The sequence below is a fragment of the Coffea eugenioides genome, chromosome 10, assembly GCF_003713205.1.
Source record: "Coffea eugenioides isolate CCC68of chromosome 10, Ceug_1.0, whole genome shotgun sequence".
NCBI classification, from domain to species: Eukaryota; Viridiplantae; Streptophyta; class Magnoliopsida; order Gentianales; family Rubiaceae; genus Coffea; species Coffea eugenioides.
The window spans coordinates 8,635,113-8,652,687 of NC_040044.1; the positions used below are offsets into that span (position 1 = coordinate 8,635,113).

Here is a 17,575-nt window from a genome sequence, read left to right on the forward strand (position 1 = left end):
ACAAAATAGCGATTTTACGTCTTGAAAATTCCAGAAACACCTTCGGCCCAAAAATGAAAATTAGTACTACTACTTAAAAGTTAAAAAAAGGAGAAAGAATCACGATGCGGATCAACCATCTTGTTCTCCAAGCCAAAACCTGGACCCCACCAAAGCACACTTACCTATAAATACTTTCATACCAGCAGTCTCGCCACACAAATCTTTCAGTTTTCTACTTTTCTCTCCTTAACAGCCTCCTCGTTCGTGTTTTTTGCATTTGACCAAGCACTTTTTCGCCGGAAATCAACCATGCCTCGCCGTAGCTCCGGTGGCCGCAGCTCTGGAGGTAACCTACGCTTATCTCTACTTTTAAGTCTCTTTCGATGTTTACGGATAAAGCCTTTCTTTTTTTAAGTGCATATTTATGGTAGGGTATTGTCTTTTCCGCGTTTGATCATGTGTTCTTTTTTTTTCCGTTTTCTGGCAAAGGCTTTTGTTTTTTTCAATAATGTTGGAATTGGCAGCGAGAGATAAGATGGTGTTAGTTTTGTTTAATTTAGTTTGTGGATTTTAAAAAAGAAAAGCGTTTTGAAGGTTCGCTCTTGTAGATCTGTGGATTTTTGTGCTTTATTGCAAGGTTCGGAGCGCGATGAGGGTTTTGTTTTTCTTTGCCTTTTGAAAACTTTTGTGGTTATGTTTTGGAGTCTTGTTCTATTTATTAAAATAATGGTATTTTTGTCGATAAAACTGTAATAATTTCTGGAGATTAAAGTTGTTTAATTGTGAAGGGGAGGTTTAAGATTATTGTTTATGGACGTGTAATTATCCGGAACTGGAAGTGTCTAAACAAAAGTTCAGTTTCGGGTTATACTTTCCGTCGGACCTGTTCACCATTAAGTTATAGGTAAAATTTTCTCCTTTTTTTTTGGTCTGCTTATTGTTGAAGGGAAGTTCATTCAACTTCTTGGATATTCTGGAATAATTTCCATTTTAGCATTTGCTATCTAAATTGTGAGTGCTTTAGATGTCGATAGGGGGTGTTTGCTAACGTGAGTTAATTGGAATAAAAGGAATATTTACTGGCCTATGTGTTGGCTTTTGAGAATGGCAACATTTGGAATGCTTTGGACATGTCGTAACGTGTGAGTGAGTAATTAAGGAAATCCAGTTCTTGGTGGTTCTGCCAGCTACATGTGCTTGTATCATTTCTGCATCATGCTTTTTAACTTTAGTGTTATCCTTTTATAGGAAGGTCATCCTTGTTCTCTTCTCGCCCTGCTGCCGCTACTACATCGCGGAAGTCTTCTGCACCTGCACCAGGTACTGCTTCTTTTTTTTTTTTTGGGGGAATGACGCAGAACTTGGAGTTCTAGGTTATTTGATTAACTTATAGTAAGGAATGCTTATAGTAGAGATGCCGCATTTAGGTAGACGTGTCAATTATGGATGGTTGGTAGCCTATACATTTGTAGAGCTACAGTTATGAAAGTTAATGTGAGTGCATGGTTTTTCATTTCTAGGTTTTTCATTGTGTTTTGATGTGTTATCTTTTTCTTATGCAGTTGCTTCTGCACCTCCACCTGCTCCTATGCAAGCTGGATCTCCTATGGGAGGAGGAATTGGTGCTGCAGTTGCTGATGGTCAGTGCCTAGTTGCATAGTTGGGCAGCTTCTAGTATACTCCAGGAGTTATAGGAGGAGTTATAAACTGAGCTATATTGAATTATTTGTTGACTTGCAGGCTTGGCATTTGGTGGTGGCAGTGCCATTGCACATAGGGCTGTAGAGGCTGTTGCGGGTCCTCGGACCATAAGACATGAGACGGTGGCCTCCCCAGCCTCTGCCCCTGCCCCTGACTCAGCAACCATGGCAACAGGCAGCAGTCTTGGAGTTTCTGATGCATGTGGCATTCATATGAAGGCCTTCCAAGATGTGCGTACTGCTTTCACAGCTTTTGCAGTGAACTGAGTTTGTTTAAATCCTTGTACCTATTGAGTTTTTTCCTTGGGTTTGCGAATTGTTCATGTCTATTTCTTGGCCTGTGCTTATACTCTTGAGACCATTTTCTGTTCTCCTACTGGTCTAGGTATTGTCCTGTCTGTTAGTGCATATAAGTCTGGTGCACCTGTGGTTACTTGTTCTTGTAGCACAGGCACTTGTTGAGTCTTTTTGGCTGATTTAGGATTAATCTAACTGTTTTGCTGCAAATTGGGCTGAAAAACTTATCTTTTTATGGCTGAGTTTCTGTGTGGGACTATGTTAATAAAAATTCCAAATTGTTATTTATCTTTTGCAGTGTTTGAACACCTATGGGAGTGATATCAGCAAGTGCCAGTTCTACATGGAAATGCTGTCTGATTGCCGCAAGAACTCTGGCGCTGGTCTGACTGCTTGATGCCATCCCTGGTCTTTTACTTCATTTGTTCTAACTGGTGCCCCAAACTAAGTCTTTTATGGTTCTGCTTCTAGATGATGATAATAGTGTGTATTTGGGAGATATCACTAGTAGTAACGTAGTCTTTTGATGCGCAGCCAATGCTTGATATGGTTGTTGGACGTGTGATATTATCCATCATAAAATGACGTCGCTTTGACCTTCATTGTCATTGTTCTTTTCATTATATTTAATCTTTGATGTCAAGGTAGATTTTGAGGAGGCGGAGGCGATTTTGAACTTGAAGATTATACCCTCCTCTTTTTTATATGTTTTTCCTTGTGATTCAACGTTTTGATTAGGCGTGCGGTCTGGAGTTGCAAGACATCAATTGTGCTGGACAATGTCAAACTTAGCACACCACATTCCATAGATGTCTTGTTCTGAAAATTTTCACACAGCTGAGGACGTAATTGCGGTCTAACATGTACGAATAGCGTCAGAAAAAAAAAAAATTTTGTCACAACGATAGAATTTTTATGCCGCTAACGGCTAACAGAGCGCTTGTAATCTGTCCAAACTCGAGATGTTACGATTTGTTTCACCAACCATTATATTTGAACTAAAAAAGATGCATATTTTTGCCTCCTCCGATGATTTTATTGACTGTAGTAACGGAATTCTGGTAATTTTCTCATGGCTGCAGGTCATTTGGCCGACAAGTGAGTGAATCTCCCTTATTTGTAAAAATTTATTTGCTTACATCATCTACATGATTTTTTATTATTTTTTTATTTCACATACATATTATATCAAAAAGTTGTGATAGAATTTTTCTAAAACATTATCTCCAAACCCAATTATGTCATTTATGTCGGAAAGAGAGGCTCGAATAAGTTTATTTTAACTATTCCTTATTGAACTTTCCCAACCCAATTCTGATACTCAAATTTCATTTCTCTATTTTTATGCTTAAGTCAGAGGCGGGTTTAGTAAGTGAACGTGAGCTTAGAAGGATGGGATAGCATATCTCCAAAAGAGCAAAATAAGGGGCATTTATGCTAGAGAACATGAGAGAGGAGTAATGAGGGCCAGAACTATAACTGATAAATTAGCCTGTGATATATCGACGGTGTCAGATTTAGACCTAAACCTTAGGGTGCTAGGCATTGCCTGCCCTATCAATCAAATCATTAGCGCGTTAAGGTTAAACCTCGGTTAAGATCTCGGTTGATGAGGACCTTGACTAAATGCTGAAGACGTTGATGCATAAGGTGGGGATCAAGTCGAGGTGATTGCCGTCACAATCAATGTTTTCAGAACCGGACCGGACCGGCCGGTTCGACCGGTTGGACCGCGAACCGGCCATGTCACCGGTCCGGTCTAATGCTAAAGCCGGAAGTTCATGGAGAACCGTTGAAACCCGGACGAACCGAATGAACCGTTAAGAACCGTGAACCGGCGGTTTTTTAAATTCTTCAACAAAATATCACGAATGGTGTAGCTAAGATTCGAACCTGGGTCTCCAAGTTTAAATATGATAATCTTACCGCTAGACTGTACTTAAGTTTGTTGAGAATTCTACTTGACTAAAAAATATATTAAAACATCAAGTTCTTCTCTTATTTTTTTTTTCAATTTTTTCTTCTTAACCATTTTTAACCCAAATATCCACAACAAGATTTTCTCAAGTCTTCACCATTATTATCTGGTTATTATCTTTAGCAGATTGTAAACAAGTTGAAAATTTCAACTTTTCTTGTTTTCCAACATTTTAGTAAGTTTAATTTTTTTCTTTTCAAGGTTTTTTTCTATATTATTATCTTTAGTTGATTTTTTGCATTTTCTTCTTTTTCCCCTCAATTTTCATATGTTTCCCTCATTTTTGTTTTATTTTTATTCGATTAATTAAGGATGAAATTTTTGCAAAAGTAGTGCACATCCGTGTAGGAATTGGGTAGGAATTGCAAATAATAACATTGGGTTGGTCAAAAATATGGTAGTTGGCACATAATCGAAACTATTGATAATTGAATTTAAAATAATTAATGGTATAGGATCATTGAATTTAATATAACATGTTAATTAGTAATGTTTAGTAGCAATTAATTTTTTATGTGTTTAACTGTATATTTGTTTTTCAAAAATTTTTAGTTTTTTTTAGTTTGAGCAATTAGATTTATATTTTTATAATAAAATTTTAACTTTTTCAGCTTAAGTTGATGAAATTGTGAAGGTGGTGTGGTTGCTTATCATGCCACTGATAAAAGTTTGCTATTCAAATAGTTTGTCTTAACTTGAACTCTTTTATGGATTTTTTTAAGGGTTGTAAAAGAATTTCAATATTTAATTAATTTATTTTTTGTGTTTTTATTTGTGATAATTGGTGCACATTTGGATTGTATCTATTTATGTTTATAATGAATTTATGAAAACTTGTGGTGAATTATGATATTTTAATTATATTTATCATTCCATGTTTTGTGTATAACTTTTAGAAAATTTATTATTATCATAACTTAAATTAAGTTATGTTGGTAAAGTTCAAGTGTAGAATGAAACCTGCTTAGTACTTAACACTAAAAAAAAAAAAAAAGTGAACCTTTGAACCGGCCGGTTGGACCGGTCGAACCGTGAACCGGCCACCTCTCCGGTTCACTGACCGATCCGAGTTTAAAAACATTGGTCACAATGACCAAGATTAGCCCAATGTACAACTCTTTGGTTTCTCGCTCCAAGTTCCTTTGACCTATGTTCCAGTCACAATCTTTTGTATAGATTGCAAATTAGTCGAGTTTTGATCTAATCAAATCGAGTCTCGATTCAATTTTATTAATCTCAAGTTCGACCCCAATTTCAACGAGTTCTTAAAGTAAAATTCAAGTTCAAATTCAACCTTAAATTTGAATTGAATCGAGCTCAATTTCGAGCCTATTTAAGTTTAAAAAAATAATTATTTTGTTTTTTAAAAAAATTAATAAAATGGCAATTTTTTCTTAACACCAATTTTTTACATCAATGGAGGGGAGGATTCTGTGTTTTTTCTATTTCAAGGTTAGCTCGCATGCGGGTTAATGTTATATTTGAGCGCGAGAAGAAAAAATTGGTAATTAGGCTCTTTGGGCATTATAAGTAAATATTTAAATTAATGGCAGTTTTATTACACCAATATTATTGTATTATCATTATTATGATTATTGTATTATTTCTTATGCAAATATAACATTTAATTATCCAAGCAGTTTGATTTTATTTTTACAATTTATAAAATTTTTATCACTTATATAATATTTTTAAAACCCTAATACATCTAAATTTGATTTTATTTTTCAAATTTATAAGATTTTTATTTAAAAAAATGGGATACGGATAAGATATCCGGTTGGTTCGATTTGCATAGGTGCATATGAGAATATCCGAATACTCCTGAAACCCGCAAGCGGGATTCTGTGTTTTTTCTATTTCAAGGTTAGCTCGCATGCGGGTTAATGTTATATTTGAGCGCGAGAAGAAAAAATTGGTAATTAGGCTCTTTGGGCATTATAAGTAAATATTTAAATTAATGGCAGTTTTATTACACCAATATTATTGTATTATCATTATTATGATTATTGTATTATTTCTTATTCAAATATAACATTTAATTATCCAAGCAGTTTGATTTTATTTTTACAATTTATAAAATTTTTATCACTTATATAATATTTTTAAAACCCTAATACATCTAAATTTGAATCTAATTTTCTACAAGTCATACTTATAAATGCGAAATCTAACAAAAAAGTTAAATACAATTTTTGCAGGTCAAATTTAACAAATGCGAGCTATTTGCAAAATTTTAAATATTTGCAACATTTTTTAAAACAAAAATTAGAAGCTTTCTGCAAATAATTCCCTACCTCTCAAAAAATACCAAAATAAAAAAGATAAGAGCTCGCATTTGCTTCCTAGAAATAATTCCCTAGCTCTTAAAAAAGGAAAAAAAAAATTGAGAAGAGCTCGCATTCGTGGAATGCGAGCTCTTGTAAGCTCGCATTTGTGAAATTCACAAATGCGAAGACCCCCCTGACGGAAATTAAACCCAAAATCATCCCTTTTGTAGAATTTTTTTAAAATTCATCACAAAGTTGGAAATTTCTCAATAGAAATACAACTTGTCTGGATTCCTTTCACTCTCTGATATCATTACGGTTGCTTTGCGATTACAGCGGCAAAACCTGTTTTTAACGGAGAAAGATGTAGGTGAATTCCATGATTCTCCCCTATGGCTTGAAGAGGCCATGGTTGCAGCTAAAACTTTTTACTCAGAGCTCTAATTGTAGCACAGCAAATGCACTTGTTATCACTCCAAATTAGTAGCAAAGAATGTTAATAACTTGAAACCTCAGAGGTAGTTAAGTTGCTTTGCTTTATATGCTATTGCTACTGAAACAGCAAACCTTCTGGCCGTTGCAATTTGCAGCTAGCCGTTGCAAAATCTGCCAAATAACTGTTGCATGGCACATCTGGTGCATGCAATTTTTTGTATTGCACTTACCCCCCCTCAACTTTACTAATTAGTCCAAATCATTTATTCTTCTTTGAATCTTCTACTAATACAACTTCTGCAAAGGGTAGCTATGGAATAAAAATACCTTCTCACACATGAAAATAATATTTTAATCTGATTTGGACTGGATTGTTACCACAAAATCAAAAGCAAGGGAGGTAAGTGAAATTTTGAGAACCTCAGGGGATGTCAGTGAAAGTGTCAGAAACCTCAGGGGAGGTTTCTGAAATTATCCCATGATACTATGAAGATTTGCAATTCGTGTACCTTCTTGTAAACGTTGATATTTCTCGGCCAAAAATAAATGCAAGAAAATTCATGTTGTTTTAATCTTACTTTCTATTCATCTTGAATAGAGGTGTCAATCACAGTTCAATTATGTTGACTCGTCCGAATCCGCCCACCGATAACTCGTCCAAACGCATCCATTAATTTTGAATGGGTCTAAATGAGTACCCAATTAAACCCATTTAATTGGAGGGTAGTGTGTTGATTTGACTCAACTATTTAAAAATAATTATACATATAACTCAACTTTTAGGGAGTGTTAAGCAAATAATTTTGATTTTTTTATCAATTTAATAACAATAAAATACTGTTATTTTCTGTCAAATAACATGCAAAAAAATAAATAGAATTTTAAGCGACTTATAAATGGGTAATTGAGTATCCTCCTACCCGTTTATTAAATAGATATAAATGAATTGATCCAAATTATACTCATTACCCAATCATGTCCCATACAAACTCGTCTAAAATCACTCATTTTGACACGTCTAATCTCGAGAACGATCGAATGGATCTTCAATCACCACTTGTTGAGAGGTCTCAAAATGGCGCTGAATAAAAAGAACAGTGTCTAACTACAAATGAATAAGAAATGTGAGTTTGTGCACTCATTAAAGAAAACAAAAAAAACCTTTATATTTTGTGTTTCTGCCTGAATTCAGGAAACAAATAATACATCCAAATGTAATTGTGCATCAGTTGCATATATAAGAATGGTAATAGCATCTGCAGTAACTATTCCGGCCTTCTTTGTAACATAAAGAATCAAGAAAGCCGTCTCCATAGAAGTTTATACATAAAGTTCGACACTGAGCTTGGCCAATACTGCCACCAATAGCTGCGCAGTCATCATTAAACCGAATTACGCATTTTTGGTCATCCGCAAAAGCAAAAGGAATTGATCTCTCAACTGCATTTTCACAAAAAAAAAAAAAAGATATCTTTTGGGTTTAACATAAACAAAAAAAATCATTAAAGGGGAAAAAAAGGGGAAATTCATCACTTCTTTTGCAAGTAAAAATAATCAAAAGAGTTATTAAGATTAAAAAAAAAAAAAAAAGAAGAAGTACCTGGGGCAAGAAACATAAAGGCGACAGCAAACAAAAAGGTGATAGTAAACAGTTTTGCCATTTTCAAATCTGAATAGAACTGAATTTTTTTTTTTTTTTTTTTTGTCTATTAGCTCTCATATTTATATTCAGCAACCTATAATCTTAAAAAGTCATGTTATGAATGTAGATTTTTCATGTTTATGAAATTAGCTGTTGTATACAAGGAAAAGATATAATCTTCGTGTTTCTTGCTTCGGTGTTTTTATGAATATTTATGAAAATTGAGCAAAATGCCGATTCTAATGAATGCTTTAAAATTTTCAACCCATTTGGTCCATCAGAATTCATTAATGTCGATAATATATATAGAAAGAAATCCAAAATCCGCCTCCAAAATATTTCCATTCCCCAGTTATTCACGCTCCAGTATATGGAAAGAAATCCAAAATAAATCTTGTTATTTCAAAAATATAACATCTGAAATATATTTTAACGAGTGCCCGTTAGACAAATTGAATTTAAAAAAAAAAAACCCTGTATAAGAGGAAATACTTCCCAAATATAGTAATATTTGTGCATTTCCTCGGTAGAGATAGCAGCAGGTTGGGTATCCTTAAAAATCTTTCTTACCAAACTCTAACTGCGTATCTAATTTTTTTTTTTTTTTGACCACAAAAGGCTTCATTGTATCTGGAGGGATTCGAAAACCGGGTTACTCCCAAGTCCCAACAGTAAATTGAGGCTCGTCTTTGCTAATATAGCGTCGCAAGTATTTTCCTTTTTCCTAGAATCAGACAAACGGTATTGCCCAATGCTACTTAAAAAATCACGAATTTTTCAAACATGATTAAAATGAGAGCATTATTCATAAGCTTGCTCTAACGTCAAATTCCCCATAATGTTGATATTTAGCTTTTGCACTTTTGTCGTCTAGGGATGTGAATGAGTCTAATCAAGTTGAACACTATACTGTTTAAATTTGTTTGATTATTTTAATGAGATTAAAATTTTGTTCAAATTTGGGTTATTTATATGCTGAACCACCGAGATCGAACAAGTTTTTGTCGAATCGAATTCAAGTCGAGTTCGAGTAATTTGAAATTTTTATATAGCCAATTTTATACTAATCGAACCAAACTCGAGTCAAGTTTGCAAATTTATCGAATATAAAATACTGTTAAAACTTGATTTGATTAGTTAGCGAACTAATTTCATACAAGATCTTATCAAGCTGAGTTTTATTCAAGCATTGAATAGTTTGATTTATTTTTCAACCTTAATTTTGTCAAGTTATTTGTATTTATTTATTGATTTAAATTGGCATACACAAACACATATATACGTATTAACAATTAAGCGGGCCCTTTCTAAATAGAATCAAATTTCCTCGTCTCAAGCCCAACAATTTTTTTTCTTTTTTTTAAATAGATTACCAAATATGTAGATTTATGTAGATTGCAAAAAAAAAAAAGCCCAACAATTGATTTATGTAGATTACCAATACGCCAAATAGTCCCAACGTCAAAATTGCCAATTCATTTATGGGTTAGTTACAGAAACCTCCCCCAAAGTTCATCCTAATATTATTTAGCCCCCTCAAAGTTTTAAAAATCTTACTTACTTCCCCTATTAGTATAATGCGATTAGATGTCTCAATCACAGACATTGAAATAACAATTTTCCCCCAACATTTTTAAGTAGCAAAAGGTTGGGTAACAAAAAAAAAAATCCTACAAGCTAAAATTTCTTAAAACAATTAGCAAGAATGCTATCTAAAATATTTTTCTCCCTCTTTGTCACAAAAATTTTTGTTTTTAATGTTCGTCTTTGCTATAATCAATCTCTTGAAATTTTCACTATAATTTCTTTCTTTGTGGCAAAATTTTCGTATCTCTTTGCAACAAAATCTTTGCTCTTGAAGTTTTTGCCTTTTTATAATGTTCAAGTAGTTTCATAAGTTATCCTTGTACACAATGCTGTTTTCTAATTACGAAACGACTAAATTTATCATTTATTGCACTCACATCTTCTCATATTCCAAATTTAATATTCCACCTTATTTGTCTTTTTTTTTCATATTTCAAAATTCATGTATCAAATTGCAAAAGGGTAAAAATGGAAATATAATATAATCTCTTTACTCTAATGCATTCTTTAATATTACTTTTATACAAAAGAGGTGATAATGTTAATTGTCATTTAAGGGGAGCTATGTGATATTGTTAAAATTTTAGAGGAGCTAGGTGATATTAGGATAAACCTCAAGGAAGGTTTCTGAAATTAACCTTCATTTATTTTTGGTTTCTTCCGCCCAAACCTCAGTTGTCCAGTCACTTAAATTGTTCCTCTTCACCGGCACCGGAATGATATATCGGAGTAGTCCGCCGGAGTTCTCTGGTTTATGATTCCCTCCGATTCCGACTCTGCCTCCGATGTATATTTCTCAGGTAGCTTATTATTTTATCCTGCATGCAATTTAAATCTGTAAAACTTCGCAAAGATTTGGTGCATGGTCTATTTTTTCTTACTCTCTCTTCCTTTTTACTTCTATGGTTTTTTTTCCCTATTTTTGGCATTTGACGTTTGTCCGTGTTTGAAATTTTCTTTTTTGATTTGCCAGCTGCAGTAGTTTTTGCAAGGTTGCTGGCTTTGAATTGATCTGGTTATTAATTTGGTAAGTACTTTGGATTGCAACTATTGTGCATAATAACTTCAAAATTCTTCTATGCACTTCAATTTCAATAGTTTGATAATTAACGTGATAGGTCTTTGTAATTATGACACAAATTAAAATGAAACTGGAAGGTTTGCTGTGGATAATCGGAGATTAGTACTTAATTGGAATCGATAAATAGGTTTTAAAGATGTTTTTCATTACATTTGGGGACAGAGGTGGCAGTTTTCTGAGGACACTTGAGTGACAAATTTTGTCTGAATCTATACATGAGCGTCTTGTTTCTGGGTGTTTTTGTTGATATGCTCAAAATTCTGTGCATTTCGCAACAGTGGAGGGATTCCATTCGTTTAACTACACTTTTGCTTTGCACATTGTTTTAAGTACAATTGAGTGCTAGGAATGTAAGTGTATGAATAATTAATTGAGGACACTAAACTTACAAAAAATTGTTGCGGCCATCACCAATTTGAGATTGTGTGAGAGTTCTTTGTTTTGGGAAGGAATTGCTGAATATATGTTTTAAGTTGTGACACATTTATTGAAGTCGCTTGTGCAAAAGTGGGAATGTGTTGAGCTGTGACAGATCTTTGATACTAGGTTTGAGATTTTGAGATTTCTAAAATTAGCATTATATATCTATGATTATAAGCAATGATTAATGCTCGTGTTTTGAAGTTTGTGAATGGGAGTTTCCTCTGCATTTCTTTGTCCTGGTTTGGTCATGTACAGTTTAGATACATAATATCTCATATATGAAATGCGAGTCTTTGATGTAACTTTTTTCCATCTTGTAGTTCACACAGTTATGGCACTTTTCAAAATTTGGTCACAACTGAATTGTCACTCTCAAACTCATGGACTGGATTTACACTTTTACGATTAGAGGCAGAACGTTAATATCATGAACTGTTTAGGGAAAAATATGTTGCACTGAGTAGTTGACGTTTATCCGAGATGCTTGGTGGCAATAAGTTAATGCATCAGCTCATGCATTTGGATGCTTTTATTGTTGTTATTATACATTTTTCTAGTAATATTTGGTTATAGAACCAGCACTAACCACCCGTTTGGTTGGAGGGTTTTGCCCTCAATGGGAATGAAAGGGTAATAAAACCCATACATTATGTTTGGAATACCTCTATGGGATTGGTCATTACTCACTTTTGGGTCTTTCAATCCCATAGATTGATTATAGAGTTAATTGGGCACCATCAACCTCATCCTCCGCTTAGCCCATTTTAAAGTAAAAATAAATCAAATACTCCATCGAATTAAACCCAAGAAGGGGAGAAAAAACGTACGCCATCTTCTTCCCTCTCTCTTTGTGTCTTCTTTCTGCCCCTCGCTGGCCATCCTTCCCAAGCTCTTCCACTCTCTCTTTTCTTCCCACGCTTATAGATATGATAATAAGTTGGAGCCGAAAGAGATTGAGATGGCCAATTCATCCACGTAATTGATAGTGGATCTCTTTGGTTTCTTTCACTTTTCAACCCACCATACGAATCAGCTCTGCCCTCTCCAACAATTATTTGACCACAACTTCCCTTCAGATTCCATTCTCACCTTCTTCAGATGGTCCCGAGATGGTTTCCAGGTTTCCCATCCTTTACAATTTTTATGCAAGTTAATAGCTTTACTAGGAAATGATAAAAATAACCCCAAAAAAGTGCGATCTGTATTGATAGTGGATCTCTTTGGCAGTTGATGATTCATGGATCTGCCCATGAAATTTGGATCTTTATCAAAGAAATTGTTGTGCTCCTAAGAGATGATTTGGTCAGAAATAGTTCAAGGAAAAACAATGGCTTTGGATGTTAAGAAATTAGGTTCTTGATTTTTGATGAAATGTTTGGAATCTAACAAAGATTTTGTTAGTGTGGGGATCTGATTTAAGTGCTTTCGCACTTTGTGAGCTTTGATTGAGATTCATATGGCGAAGGGAGTGGGTTGATGGCAACTTTGCATGTCAAATCAGGGTTCTTCTTCCAAATTAACATGGAGAAGACGGGAAGAAGGACAGAAAAAGAAATAAATAATTAAATAAAAGGAATAAAAGGGACATTCCCATGGATAAGCGAGTACCAAACATCAGTGAAGGGATGCAGGAATCTTGAAAAAATCCATTATCATTGTAGGGGTCTTTGATAGTGATTGTCATTGCCATGATCTAGTAGAAACCAAACAGTTTGTAAGATGCTAATATGTACTGTATCTGGTGAAAATGTATCACCACGGCTGGCTTTTACATCGCTTTAGTGCCAATTTGGGATCTACCTTCTTATTAATTTTCTTGCTGAATTGGAATTAGACTTCATCTAAATATTGCCTGTAGTTTGAAAGCCATACTGGCTGCTTTGATTCATTGATGGTTTCTTTAAATTTTGTTGTAGGTTATTTTTAACCAAAGTCTTGATGTATCAACACTGAATTTATTTAGATTTTCTTAGACCTGATTTCAAATTGGCTCCTATTTGTAATATCAGCTTGATGTGAAAGCATGCATAAATTTTATGGCTCGTTTGTGTTATGGTTTGCAGTTACAAATATGGAGAGGCCAAGATCCTCTCCTGAGCAGGTAAACATATTATCTGATGATTCATCTTCTGATGACAATGCTGGACCAGAAAGTAAACGGCTACGAACTTCTGCAGAGATCCCTCAACGAGCTTTACGGACAATACCTGAAGGTATTTAAATAATTAGGTTCCTTTCGCTCACAAAATGCTTGTATTCTAGACAGGAAGAGGCATATCTATGCAGTCTCTCTTCACTTCTCGCTCCCACCCATGCCCCACCCTATGTTCCCTCCACCACCTCAACTTCCCCTTTAAGATGCATGCTAATTTGCTACTTATATTGCCATAGTCTCTTGTTTCAGCTTTTCTTTACCACAAATTTGGTGGTCAATTTGATAAGGTTGGAAATCTTGTGGTCCTTCATCTACAGTACATTGGCACCAATATAACATTTAAAATAACCTTGGGTTTTACATTCCATAATATGGAAAAATGCAGATGGTTCACTGACCGTGGCTTTCACTGACCTTGTTTAGCTGGCGTCTTGTTTTAATGTGTTGTTTATTCACATTTAACTTTATGTTGAAGCTAGAGAGATGTTGTGACTGGAGACCTTTATGATACTAGAGATAGCAGCGGATACCTTTACATGTGGGCTTTTTATGCTTGATATATCATAATTTTGACACTGGATATAGTAGTATGCTGTCACCTTGTGATCTTGTGCATTCTGTGCTGCTTTCATTAGTGAATTCTATCTGTGTAATAAGTTGTTTTTCTGATCAAATAGAACGTAATCATTCCATTCCCAAGCAGATGTGATGCTAGGAAAGGCTCAAACCTACCAAGAATACATGAGACAGATTCCTATCCCCTTGTTACGTGGCTCTGTTGTTCCATTTACTTCTTGGACTGGATTGGGCACATCCCTTAAGCAACTGTATGGGCAACCTCTGCATTACCTCACCAATGTGCATCTGAGACAATTGGACATATTGAGAATTGGAGCAGAAGATGAAGACAGGCCACTGGATACCATAATTCCGCCTCCTAAAGCCGAAGCCAGCATCTGGCTTATTGAAGAAGTTCACCGGCTGTCCTCTTCACATCATCATCTGGCTAAACTTTGGCTTAATGATCCTTTGCATCATATTTTTATTGATCCCATTTTTATAGAACTGCAGAAGCCATCTCGTTGAGCTCCTATGGTGCAACATGTATTGTAGATTGAAAGTTGTACATTCCTGTAGTTTACTGGAGATGAATGCCCATAGACAGTTTGAAATACTCTGTCTATATCTGTAGACCAGTTTTAATTGCTAGAGCGTTGAGGCAAATTAGTCAGTTTGAAATCGGCGAATCTCGTCTCCTTTACCATGTTTTTCTTTTTGCCTACGAAGTGAATTTGAAATACTTTTAGCCTTTGCAACCACATTTCTTTTGCATAGGAAAATTTGAAATCCCTTTTAGAGCATTTCCAGCTGTAGCTGTGGAAAGGAAAAGGAAATTCGTTACCCCTTTTTGTTGCGTTGTCACGTTAAGAATTTGTGTTAGTTTGACGGGTCTTTTTACCCCTTATCCTAATGTACTCTGGATCTCTTGTTTAGGTGAAAGCACAAAATTTCTCCTGTTTATCTTGCTGCCTGATCTGCACAATTTCATTATTGCCAGCAGTCCTAAGGGAAACACATCCATTCTAAAATGTGGTTTTGCTTTCCAATGTTATTTTTGGCTAAAAGATTATACTCATTGTTTAACTTTGAAAAGACCCAAAAACCAAGCAATTGGTTAGCTAAATACCATTTGCTAAGAATATTTTGGGCTAAATGTAGATTATGCTTGTTTTGTTTGGTTAACCAATATAGTCGACCCTATTCCACGAAGTACTAATTGGTTAGCTCTAAGTATCAGGATTCGTTACGATTACTAATATTGTTGGATTAGTGTAACTTCAGCCGAATCGTCAATGGACAATCCATGCACATACCTAACTAGGTTATGAAACAACCAAGAGTTGAACTTTTACCTCAGCCGCTATATAAACAGTAGTCGCACTGGCCATTAGAAGTGATTGGTATTTTTTTTACTCTAATTTTTTTTCCAAAATTAAACTCAAATGAGAATTAATTACTTTGAGCAATGGAGTAAGAAAATGATTGATTTTATATACATTGATATTGTATACAATATCACCATTGAATTCTTTTTTTTTTCTTTTTATTTCATGCAACTAATCTAAATTTTAAATTGAAATTCAAATTTTGTATAATTGTCAAGCATCCAACCGCAATAGTATACTGTCAGTGTACATAAAATTAACTCTTAATAAAAAATAAAACTATGGTTTTATTAGGGATTTTTTAAGAGTTAATTTTATATATACACTGACAATGTATATATACTATCATGATTGAATGCACGACAAACATGCAAAATTTGACTTTCAAATTCATATTTAAATTATGTACCATACATCTAATGGTGAAAGTATAAATACTGTCAGTCAGTCAGTCAGTGTTTTTAATCCCTTTGCCATATGATTTTAGTAATGCTCTCATAAGTCAAAAATCCTATTTTACCTCACCACTTCTTCCTGTTAACGCAAGCACAACGATGCACAGGAGAGGCACGGAATGATGAGTCAACAAGTAGTTGATTGGCATGATTAGAGCAGCAAGCAGTTAAGCCAATCAACATAAAAACATATGGTGTTGAGGAAAAAAAAGAGTGCGACCTGTGAATTGACTATGTGAGGTGACGGTAATGGTGGTTGATTTTTCTGATCATGGGGATGCTATGCTACTAGTTCATCTTACATTTTCAACTTCTTCTAATTTACGGTTACATGATCCCATTCCAGATTTGGCATTAGTTTTGAGCCATGGAAGGACTAAATATTGAGCACTATAATCTTCTTTTTGGTAGCAGACAATATCCTTTGAGGGCAACGACTAAAGACTAAATACTTGATCATTAATGAAAGCTGTCATGCAAGGGTGTCTAAAGACAAAGTACAGCTAACTAAGATCTTGTTCCCTATCGTTTAATTTAATCTCTATTGTATCTATACACAAAACCAATCCGTCCAATTGCCAAGTGTTTAATTTATTCTTTTTTTTCGAGTTTTTCTTTTTTTTTCTTTTAAAGAGAGAATGATGGAATTTAAAATGTGAGAAGGGACAGAGATTTGAATTGATGATTTCTAATTCATGAGATCTCGATCTTCATCACTAGGTCAAGATAATTTTGACGTTTGAACCAATTACCTCTAATTCATGTGATCTCAATGTTAGCCACTAGATCAAGGTCTTCTTGATGGCGTTTAACTTATTAATTGTTCACGTTAGTAGCTAAAGAGGACACAGCTTTGGAAGGAGCAAAATCATTTTGAGAGTTGATGTCTTCAAGAAGTGGAGACGCATAAAAATGCTTTTCCAATTTTCTTCTATATAAGTATGTTATTACGCACTTGAATTCAAGTTGTTCCTGTTATAGTACTATGCTTGCTTTATGACATTTTTAGCAAAAATTTGGGAAATCGAATTGTCACACAAGATCTAAAAAAACCTAAGCCCCCAACCTATATAAAATGTTTCTCATTGTTTTTCTTTATTATTTTTGTAAAAATGACTCCCCAATAAGTTTAAATCACACCTAATAAACCCCCAAAAATAAAAATAAAAAAAAAACTCTTCAAGAGTGAAAGACCAAAATACATGTTTAATAGCTACGTGTTACAAATAGTTTGTTCATTATCACTTATCAGGCTAATATTCACTTCAAAACACGATGAAATAAATTTGGGTCTTCAAATTTTGTAGATAAAGGAGAAGTATAACTTGACAAAATCAAGAAGTTCCATTCTAGGAATCTTGACTGTATCCATGGACGTTCAGAGTACAAAATGTGCACTAAAATTTTTGGATAAGATTTCAAACAAACAAAAAAAAAAAACCCATAAAAAACCCTGATTGGCGTTTCTGGTTGGTGTCCTGGAATCAAGTAGAAATGGTAAACACCAGCAAACAAGCGATGACTCTGAGCAAATTATAGAGCTAACTATACAGATGAACAATGATCCTAAGGGAATTAATGTAATGTTTTCCTGAGGAGGGCCCCTGGATTTCTATATATAGTA

General features: G+C 34.4%; 2 protein-coding genes across 2 annotated transcripts; both read left to right on the forward strand.

The window, feature by feature from the left end:
* The first annotated feature begins 225 nt into the window (after positions 1 to 225).
* Positions 226 to 2,587, forward strand: LOC113749343 (hemiasterlin resistant protein 1-like). Its single transcript, XM_027293042.1, has 5 exons — positions 226 to 328; positions 1,231 to 1,302; positions 1,545 to 1,622; positions 1,723 to 1,913; positions 2,278 to 2,587. Exons 1-5 carry the CDS (start codon positions 292 to 294, stop codon positions 2,374 to 2,376), a joined length of 477 nt encoding a protein of 158 aa, XP_027148843.1. The 5' UTR covers positions 226 to 291; the 3' UTR covers positions 2,377 to 2,587.
* Positions 2,588 to 10,571: 7,984 nt separating this feature from the next.
* LOC113749772 (protein RDM1-like) lies at positions 10,572 to 14,850 on the forward strand. Its single transcript, XM_027293615.1, has 4 exons — positions 10,572 to 10,691; positions 10,865 to 10,918; positions 13,459 to 13,608; positions 14,254 to 14,850. The coding sequence occupies exons 3-4, from the start codon at positions 13,467 to 13,469 to the stop codon at positions 14,634 to 14,636; spliced, it is 525 nt and encodes a 174-aa protein (XP_027149416.1). The 5' UTR covers positions 10,572 to 10,691; positions 10,865 to 10,918; positions 13,459 to 13,466; the 3' UTR covers positions 14,637 to 14,850.
* The last annotated feature ends 2,725 nt before the right edge of the window (positions 14,851 to 17,575 follow it).